The 9,961-nt window shown below is 55.0% G+C and overlaps 1 protein-coding gene across 4 annotated transcripts; it reads left to right on the plus strand.

Annotated features, from left to right (window-relative positions):
- Positions 1 to 9,558, plus strand: LOC120383019 (butyrophilin subfamily 1 member A1-like). 4 transcript variants are annotated; one of them, XM_039500624.1, is made up of 8 exons: positions 1 to 367; positions 637 to 698; positions 873 to 1,042; positions 2,855 to 3,136; positions 3,607 to 3,666; positions 4,655 to 4,675; positions 5,730 to 5,753; positions 7,284 to 9,558. In XM_039500624.1, exons 1-8 carry the CDS (start codon positions 347 to 349, stop codon positions 7,946 to 7,948), a joined length of 1,305 nt encoding a protein of 434 aa, XP_039356558.1. In that variant the 5' UTR covers positions 1 to 346; the 3' UTR covers positions 7,949 to 9,558. The 4 variants fall into 4 exon arrangements, with proteins under 4 accessions (XP_039356558.1, XP_039356557.1, XP_039356559.1 ...); XM_039500623.1 differs by having other exon boundaries at positions 2 to 367; positions 3,553 to 3,666; XM_039500625.1 differs by lacking the exon at positions 637 to 698 and having other exon boundaries at positions 2 to 367; positions 3,553 to 3,666.
- Positions 9,559 to 9,961: the final 403 nt, after the last annotated feature.

The following is a 9,961-nucleotide window of genomic DNA, read 5'->3' on the forward strand; positions in this document are numbered from 1 at the left end:
CTCCAGCGGAGCGGGACGCGTCAGGGGCCAGCTCAGCCCGCGGGAGACGCTCCAAAATGCTCCGCCTGGTTCCCGTCCGGGTCTCGCGTTTACAAATCCCCAGGACATCCGCCTGCTCCTGAGCCCCTGAAGCCGCCCTGGTCCTGAGCGCCCGGACACACTTCCTGGGCCAGCTGCCTCCGGGAAGGGGCGATTGTGAGCTGGCACCCCGCTTCCCAGCCCGCCTCCGCCGGTAGGACTGGGGCAGCCCTTCCCCCGGCAAAGAGAGGGGGGACCCCTGGCCAGAAAGACGGGGGGCTCCGGGGGACAACGCCAGGACAGGATCAGTTGCAGCGGCGCTGGAACAATGTGCGGGGGGCTTTGGAATGTAAATCCCGGGAAACCACTTCCCCAGGGGGTGCGGCAGCCCCCTAGTTCCAGCCCCGGGGCTTATTCACCAGCGGGGGGGGGGGAGGGCGGTTTCTCCATTTCCCCGCTTTGTAATGAGTTAATTAACTAGTTTCTCTCCCGCTGAATTAGTTTTACCGCCATGTTACTGGCTGTCACTTCCTCCAGCTCCGAGAGGGAGACAGTCAAGGGCTGGGCGCGGGGCGGGGTGACTTTCGCTTTGACATTTCTTCCTCCTTTCTGCACTAGGGAGGGGGAAAGTCGGGCTTTTTGCTGCCATTTCAAAGCAAAACGCAGGTTGGCAGAGCCAGGTAAACGCGCGGGGGGCGCTTCCCTGGCAGGTTTTGGCGCTGACGGTTCTGTGGAAAGTGAAAGCGATGTCTTAGGAGAAGATGCTGGTTTTGCAGGGGCCCGGCTGTTTCAAGGGGGAAGCTTTGGTTGAAGACCTGACCCGCTGGGGCCTCACGGGTGTTGTGCCTTCCCAGGTCCCACGCGGCTGAGGAGCCCGATGCCTGCTCTGTGCGGTGCCCCATGCTCTGTGGCAGTGCCAGGAGACATCTGCCAGAGGCCTGCAGGATGGAGAGCGCCCGACCCTGCTTTCAGGCCATACCAGTTGCCCTCTGCCTCCTCCTGGGCATTGGGGCAGCAGCCCCAGGTGAGACTGGCATGTGTGCCAAGGGGCACCGTCAGGGTGTGATCCAGTCTGTTCCAAACCAGCGCTCCCCCACCTCCGGTGCAATTTCACAACTGCTGCATCTCAGTTCCACATCCCAAGGGTAGCACAGGGCCCAAACCATCTCAGGTGGCCAGTGCCCAGCGAGCCATGGGCGGATCGAACCCTCACAAGGTGCTGGGGGCTAGAGAAGATGCCCTGTTAGTTAGCGGGGCGGTGCTCCGAGATACACCCGCCACCCTCTACTGGGGCTCATCTACACCCCACAATTTGCCAACGCGAATGGGTTAAAAGCTCTCTAGTTAAACTGGCCCTACCACTAGTGTGGGCACCTCTCTGGTGGCTTCCCACTAGTTCTCCCAGTTGGCCTCAGGCCTGGAAATTGATGAGTGTGAGCTACGTGGCTAAAAGTCAATTTTAAACTGGTTTAAGAGCATGCACACGTGCAAACACGCACCCACAGGTCCAGTTAAATCTATTTCACATCACGGCTGTAGCTAGGCCTCCTCATTCTGGGCTTGGTCTGTAATAACACACTCACACACTGGTTTTACACTTCTTCAGCGCATCATACGAGCCCACAAGGGGAGCAGAGTTGAGGTTGTTCAAGCCTCTGGAAATCTGAGCGCTCCTGACTTTGAATGCTTGATTGACTACCTAGTATTCTTTTGATGTAGTGTCATTGGAGGTAATTACTGTTACAGTAGCACCTAGAGGTACCATAGTGTCTGGCGCTGCGCAGACACCCGGTGGCCGAGATCAGAGCCCCGTCGCCCCGGGCGCTGCGCCGACACACGGTGGTCGAGATCAGAGCTCCGTCGCCCCGGGCGCTGCGCAGACACCCGGTGGCCGAGATCAGAGCCCCGTCGCCCCGGGCGCTGCGCCGACACACGGTGGTCGAGATCAGAGCTCCGTCGCCCCGGGCGCTGCGCTGACACACGGTGGCCGAGATCAGAGCCCTGTCACGCCTCTGCTCCTGAATCTGCGGGTGAAATGCAGCAGGACAGCGCACAGGTCTGAGGGCGCATCACGATCCCCCATTGCACTGTGACACCTAGAGCTCCCATGGGAGCAAGCCGCATGCGTCAGAGCTGCTCACCTGTCACGCTGAGCCCCAGCAGGAGGAAGAAATGGGGATTTGGGTAACCAGCTCCCATTAAAATTCCCTGGGATGCCACCCCCGAGTGCAGCCTTTAGAAGTGCCATTCCCAGAATCAAAGGCTTAAAATTGTGGGGGGCAGACCCCATGCCGGTACTGTAGCTCCATTGGAGTCAATGGGGCCAGATCCTCAGCTGAGGTCAATGGGCCATAGCTCCATTGGAGTCAATGGGGCCAGACCCCAGCTGGGATCAATGGGCCGTAGCTCCACTGGAGTCAATGGGGCCAGACCCCAGCTGAGGTCAATGGGCCATAGCTCCACTGGAGTCAATGGGGCCAGATCCCCAGCTGAGGTCAATGGGCCATAGCTCCATTGGAGTCAATGGGGCCAGACCCCAGCTGGGATCAATGGGCTGTAGCTCCACTGGAGTCAATGGGGCCAGACCCCAGCTGAGGTCAATGGGCCGTAGCTCCATTGGAGTCAGTGGGTCCAGACCCCAGCTGGGATCAATGGGCTGTAGCTCCATGAGAGTCAATGGGGCTAGATCTCCAGCTGGGGTCAATGGGTCGCAGCTCCATTGATGTCAGTGGGGCATAGCCACGGCTTTGTAAAGTGCTTTGAGATCACTGCTATCACAGATGTGTTAGTCATTCTTACTGTGTTAACTTTTTGCCACTGATTGTCCATCCCCCAGGCCCTGGCTCAGACCCCGTCCTGCACATGGCTGGGCACAAGGACTCAGGGGTGTGGGTCTTGTGTCTCTCTGCGGGGTGGTACCCAGAGCCCCACGTGCTCTGGAGGAATGGCCGTGGGGAGACCCTGAGCCCCGAGTCTGAACAGAAACCGCTCAGTGACGACGGCCTATTCAACGTCTCCAGCTCCTTGGTGGTGCTAGAGAGCTCGGACCCAGCACTGACCTGCACCATCAGAGCCGTCTTCTCTGGCCCAGAGAGAGAGACAACAATTCGTATCACAGGTGGGCTGCCCGCAAACCTCAGGTTCCTCCCTGATGCTTAGCCATGTTGCGTGGCCTCATTGCAGGCAGGGGTGACTCCGGATCGACCCTGGTGGAGCTGAGATCAGAATCCAGCCCTGTCCCCATTGCAGGCAGGGGTGACTCTGGATTAACCCTGGTGGAGCTGAGATCAGAATCCAGCCCTGTCCCCATTGCCATTGGGGAGTGACTCCAGACTGACCCCAGAGGAGCTGAGATCGGAATCCAGCCCTGTCCCCATTGCAGTTGGGGAGTGACTCCAGATTAGCCCATGGGAGCTGAGCTCAGAATCTGGCTCTCAACCCTCAGTACCTCCATTGACTTCACCTTTCCCAGCAAAGTGCTGAGGAGCGCTCTCTCTGCTCCTCTGAGAAGCTGCAATGTGTGTTCTCCCTTAGGGCTCTTCCCCAGGCATGCTCCGGAAATGACGGCCTTTCTCATCTTTCTACCAGTATCTCTCTTCCTCGTGCCCTTGGCGGTTTATCTCTTCCGAAAGCTCCGGGTTCTCAAAGGTAACAACCTCATTCCAGGCAGTGCAGTAGGGAACGTGTTTCATTGAGAGGCCCATACTTCTTCCTAGGGGAACGTGTGGGTTACAGACAGAAAATTCCATAAAAACTACTTTCCTGGAAGGCGGAAGTTAGTCACCCCTGTGCAAACAAAGCCAGGGCCCCGTCGCGCCGGGCGCGGCACAGACACACAGTGACTGAGATCAGGGCCCCGTCGTGGCAGGCACGGCACAGACACACAGTGACTGAGATCAGGGCCCCATTGCGCCAGGCACTGCACAGACACATGGTGACAGCCTCCCTTCCCTAAAGAGCAAAATAAAGAGTCAAAATAACCAAAGGGTGGGAGGGGAAACTGAGGCAGAGAGAGCGGCAGTGTCTTTCCCAAGCTCTCCGAGCAGTTTAGCAGCAAATCCAGGAACCAAGGTCAGCACTTCTAAAGGCCTTTTCAGTGCTCTAACCATTGGCCCATGCTGCCTCTTTGGCTTAATTAGGGGAAAAGCTGAGAGGAAGGAGAGAGATAAGCCCAAATGATTGTGCCTAAGCTCTGCCCAGCACCATGGATCCCAGGGAAACTGGCCATTGGGCGAGCCAGTCCCTGCATTGTGCCTGGCCAGCCGCGTCTCTCTCTCAGGCTTGATCGGCCTGTATGGCCTCTGGCAATGAGGCACTTTCTGGAGGGTTTCCGGGAGCACAGACCTGGCTAAGAATTAATTCCTAGAGGGTGAAAATGGACACCCGCTGGGGGCCTGGGCCAATGGATTCTCCCTGGCTGCCCCCTCTAGGACACGCATACATTTCCCCAGAGCCACGCGCGCCCCTTGGTCTGTCCCAGGAGGTGGGAACGGGATGGGAATGGCGTGTGTGCTCAGTGGGGAGGTGAGGGAGAAACAGCCGTAGCGGGATGGTAGAGATGAGCCGCACAGAGCGCAGGAAATCCCCCTTGAGTGTCGCTCCTGCTCACTGCCTCACCTCTTCCTTTCTCTTCCAGAGGAGACGTCCAAAGAGCGCGGTGAGTATTCCCGGCACACAATCACTCGTGTTTCTGTAACATCGCCTCAGTGCCCATCGCATAATAGTTTATCAGGGCAGAACTGAGAGATCCCACCCGAGATCAGGGCCCCGTTGTTCCGGGCGCTGCACAGACACATGGTGACCGAGATGAGGGCCCCGTCGCACCGGGCGCTGCACAGACACACAGTGACCGAGATCAGGGCCCCGTCGCGCCGGGCGCTGCACAGACACGCAGTGACGGAGATCAGGGCCCCGTCGTTCTGGGCGCTGCACAGACACACAGTGACCGAGATCAGGACCCCATTGTTCTGGGCGCTGCACAGACACACGGTGACCGAGATCAGGGCCCCGTCGCGCCGGGTGCTGCACAGACACACAGTGATCGAGATCAGGGCCACATCGTGCCAGGCTCTGTACAGACACCTGCATAGCCAGGAAGGAGGCTGAGGGACGTGGAAGAGGGTGAAGGACCAGAGATGCTTCAGAGGCTGGACTGGGGAAAGCAAAAGATGCTGTCTGGGGCCAGAGTCAGCTGAGGTGGAGAGAGATCTGCAGGGGATGACTCCCAGTGTGGGAGGGGTCCAGACCCACAGCTGCTGCCAGTTGCTGTGATCATGTTTACCCAAATGGTATGGTTGATTGACACCAGCTGGGGGTCTGGCCTGCTTGCTCCGTTTTCTCCGGTTGCCGGAATCAGACTCCAGCCCAATGAGTGTGCGAGCTGGGGTTCAGTAAAGGGCTGCTGAGCAAATGGGAAGGAATTTCCCTCAGTAAAGTTTAAAAAGATTTTTAAAAAAAAACTTTTCATAGAAATTTTCCAAGTGTTTTTTTAGCAAATAACTGAAAATATTTGCAAACCAAAACTGTTTCTTTACTTTAAAAAATTGTGGTTTTGTATTAAAAAAAAGGAGAATTTTGAACAAAATGAAAACTTTCATTGGGGAGAAAATGGCTGGGATTTGTTTAAAAAACCCAACAATTTAGATGGGATTTGTTTCATCTGCTCTCGCTGCTTCCCCAGCTAATTGTGACCTCCTTTTTTATCATTGCAGAATGGAGACAATTTCTAGATAAAGGTAAAAAAAAATGTTTTCTACTTCTCTCCGGTACTCACATGGTTTTGACTCCTGCTGTCTCTGAGCTCCCTCCCTGTCTTCCATGTCTTGACTAGCACAGGCCAGAGGTAGGGCTCGAAGGAACAGTGCCCAACTCCCTTTGGTGCCTAAGTACCTTTGAGGAGCTGGGCCTAAAAGGCTTGACCACAGTCATCACACTGAAAGCCTGGATCTGAGATTCCCAGCTGAGCTTAGACCATGGATCTTTCCCAGGCTAGGACCATGAGGACGGGTGTTAAGAACTGGTGCATGGGCAGCCAGGCCTCGTGGTTGGAGCTGGAGTCAGTGGCTAGAAACAGTGCTGACAGTCAGAGCCGGGTCAGGGATGGAGCAGACTGGGCAGGACAGGGGACAAGGCTGGGAGCAGGGCTGGCCCAGGAGAGATCGCAGCTGGGGGCACAATCTGTTGTTGCTGGTGGGCTGACATCCATGCGTGATCAGGCAGCCCTGCGGTGGCTCGGCTGTGCTCCCAGCCTGCCTGGAGACCGGGGGACAAGTGCCGCTTCCAGCCCTCCCTCCTGACCCCTGGAGCTCTGCTGTGTAATACAGAGCACAGGACACCACTGTGATATCCGTCAGCTTTCCCCAGCAAGAGCATGGAGATGCCGTGACCTCTGTAGATGGCCCCAGTGAGATCCTTTCTGGGCACAGGGCTGGGTGGAAAAGAGGGGTCTGTTCCCATGGAAAAGTCCAAGAAGAAAGATTTTTCTCTTTTTTTTTCATTTTTGTTCCTGTTTTCTGTGGATAATTCCGACTCTCCATCGAAATGCCAAAACCTGAAACATTCCAGCTGAAAATCCCCCTAGTTTGGTTTTTGGATGAAAATTATTCGGCTTTTGACCAAAGTATTCTGTATTTTAGATTAAAATGATCTGGTTTGGGGACAAAATATTTTGGGCAAACTCTGGTTTTGGGACCAAAGCGTTCTGGATTTGGGTGAAGCTTGTCTGGTTTTTTGGCCAAAATATTTTGGTTTTGGAGCATTTGGTTTCTCAACAAAGCATCCACTCTGTCCCCAGAAAGCAGGCATAGAATTTTAGAACATAAGAATGGCCAGACTGGGTGCGACCAAAGGTCCATCTAGCCCAGTATCCTGTCTTCAGACAGGGGCCAATGCCAGGTGCCCCAGAGGGAATGAACAAACAGGTAATCATCACGTGATCCATCCCCTGTTGTCCAATTTTTCCAGCCAAAAACTGTTCCCATGGAAAATATCCCACCAGTGTCCCATTCAGAGGTCCTCCCAAAAGAGGTTGACTACTTGGGTCAGAAAAGATCCAAATCATGTTTAGCTCCATTTTACAGATGGGGAAAGCGAGGGGGGGGGGAAAGGAAGTGACTGACCCAGGTCAGCCAGCAGGCCTGAGCTGGGAATAGAACCCAGGTGTCCTAGTGCTCTACCCACTAGGCCCCATAGCGAGAGACTTGAGGAGCTGAGCAGAGAGGATATTGCTGTGACTTGCCCTAGAGCTTGTATCCATCTGCCTGTAGTGTCCCTGTCAGCAGCAGAGGTGACGCTGGACCAGAGCACCGCCAACCCCTTCCTGGTGCTCTCAGTGGACGGCAGGAGTGTGACGTGCGGCATCCTCTGGCAAGACGTCCCCAAGAGCGACCGGAGATTCGACCCCCTCCCCTGCGTCCTGGCCTCCCAGTGCTTTGCAGCTGGGCAACGCTACTGGGATGTGGAGGTGGGTCAGGGGGGAGACTGGGCCATGGGGGCAGCCCGGAGAGACTGGGCCATGGTGGCAGCCCGGGTCTCCATGGAGCACATCAGGGCGTTCCGGCTGTCCCCAGATGTGGGGGTCTGGGCCCTGCAGTGCCAGGAGGGGGAGTGGAGCGCTCTCACCTGCCCTGAGACCCTGTTGCAGCTGGAGTCAGCACCCAGGATAGTCCGGGTGCACCTGGACTGCGAGCGGGGCAGCCTGGCCTTCTACAATGCTGGGAACATGTCACACATCTTCACCTTCACCGGCTGTTCCCGGGAACCTCTCTTCCCCTTCTTCTTGCTCTGGAGCTCTGGGACGCAGCTCACCATACTACCTCCGGGGCAGAGAAAGGCCATGGAGATGGGCAGGACAACGTGTACAGTAACACCCACACTGGGGGAAAGGCAGGACAGTCTTATAGAACTTCTGATCATGCCAGGGCAGAGTTAAAGGTGTTTGGCTGGGAATTCCCTTGCGTTCAAAGGGGCAAAATTAAGAGTGTTAAATTCCTTTGTCTTCAAAGGGGCAGAGTTAAGGGTTTTTAAACAGGAATTTCCTTGCAAAGGGACAGCATCTGTCTTTGCTTCAGCATCTTTGGTTTGTTTATTTCAGTTCCTTTCTGATTCACTTTTGGGAATGAAATGAACAGCAGAGATTCCTGACCCCTGGGAATGGCAAGGGGCCCTTAACCCCTATCTGGCCAGGAAAGACAGGGGCTAATTGTCATGGTTTGATCCTTGACCTGCCTGGAGACCGGGGGACAAGTGCCACTTCCAGCCCTCCCTCCTGACCCCGGGAGGGAGGTGGCCTTGGAAGAAAGCAGAGTCTGGGGCTAGTCAGGACCAGAGCAGACCTGCTCTGCTGGTTTGGGGAAGGAGGCAGTTCAGATGCTGGAAGCTACCGATCAAACTTTTATTCCAGTGAAAGGGGATGTGCGTCTGACTTCTCTCTTCTGGGAGTCAGATGCACCACTCGGGGTGGCCCTGTGACAGCAGCCAGGCCTGCTTGTGTGTGTGCATTTACCATGATTGTGCACACAGCATGGTCTGTGCAAAATCCGAGCCCAACCGGACACCTGCTCCCTGTGTGCAACCCCCACCCCCTGCCCCCGACCGTTACCACGGCGGTGTGGAACACGGAACTATCCATGCAAACCCAGTGCACTTATAGATGGAGTTGGGTGGGAATGGGGGGGGCATTGCCCCCCCAACATTGTATATGTTGATAGTGGGGGTGGGGACACAATTTAAAGGTTTGTCCACCCCTGAACAGCTTGAGTCATGGCCCCCCTGGGCAGGCCCCCTGCCCCATTAGCCTCAGTCTCCCCTCCCAGAAAGCAGTGGCCCCTCCCTGCAGCACCCAGCTGCTGCTCCTGCCTCTCCCTGCAGGGTGTGGCTAGCAGTTCACCCGGCCTCCAAAGGGGGGGGCTACTCTGAGTCAACAAGAAACCCACACATGGGAGTGAGGCAGCCCTGCACCCACCCCATGGCCCTGGTTGTGACGATATTAATATGAACTGGGACCGTGTAGATCATTGTTGCAACCAAAGTCCTGTTGTGGCACCAAATCTTGTATAAAGGGGGTCAAATAAGGTGTCTAAGGCAAGGTTCTGGTTGCTGGTTCTGATTATGCTATCTGTATGCAGGTATCATTTTTGTATTTAAAGTTACAAGTATTGGCTCTATACTGTCTGTATTTCAAACTTGTGCTATGCTTCCGGGTGACACCCCAGATAATATGGCGTCAGCACTGCCTAGCCTGCTTGATGGCCCATTAAGGACCATCAGCTATACAACTGACCCATTGAGACAAGGCAGATACAGCTGGTGACTCAGCAAGGCAGGCAGGGACCTGCCTATGGACAGAACTCTACGGTTTTTCATGCCATGTGCTGGGTAGTGTGTCTTTGGGGCAAAGAAAGCAGAGACCACATGGTAAGAGACTATAAAAGGCTGCTGCAGCTCCTCCATCTTGTCTTCAATCCTGCTTCTTATTTCTGGGGGGACTTTGCTACAAACTGAAGCTCTGAACAAAGGACTGAATGACCCATCCCAGCTGGGGATGTTCTCCAGAGACTTGATTTGAACCTGCAGTTTATTCAATCACTGCTACAAGCCTGAACCAGGAACTTTGCCATTACTGTATGGAATTGATTCCATTTAACCAATTCTAGCTCTCATCTATATTTCTTTTTATGAATAAACTTTTAGATTTTAGAGGATTGGCAACAGCGTGATTTGTGGGTAAGATCTGATTTGTATATTGACCTGGGTCTGGGGCTTGGTCCTTTGGGATCGGGACAACCTTTTTCTTGTATTGGGGTGTTGGTTTTCATAACCATTCGTCCCCATAATGAGTGGCACTGGTGGTGATACTGGGAAACTGGAGTGTCTAAGGGAATTGCTTGTGTGACTTGTGGTTAGCCAGTGAGTAAAACCGAAGTCTTCTCTGTTTGGCTGGTTT

Source organism: Mauremys reevesii, linkage group 15, assembly GCF_016161935.1.
Source record: "Mauremys reevesii isolate NIE-2019 linkage group 15, ASM1616193v1, whole genome shotgun sequence".
In the NCBI taxonomy this organism is placed as follows: Eukaryota; Metazoa; Chordata; order Testudines; family Geoemydidae; genus Mauremys; species Mauremys reevesii.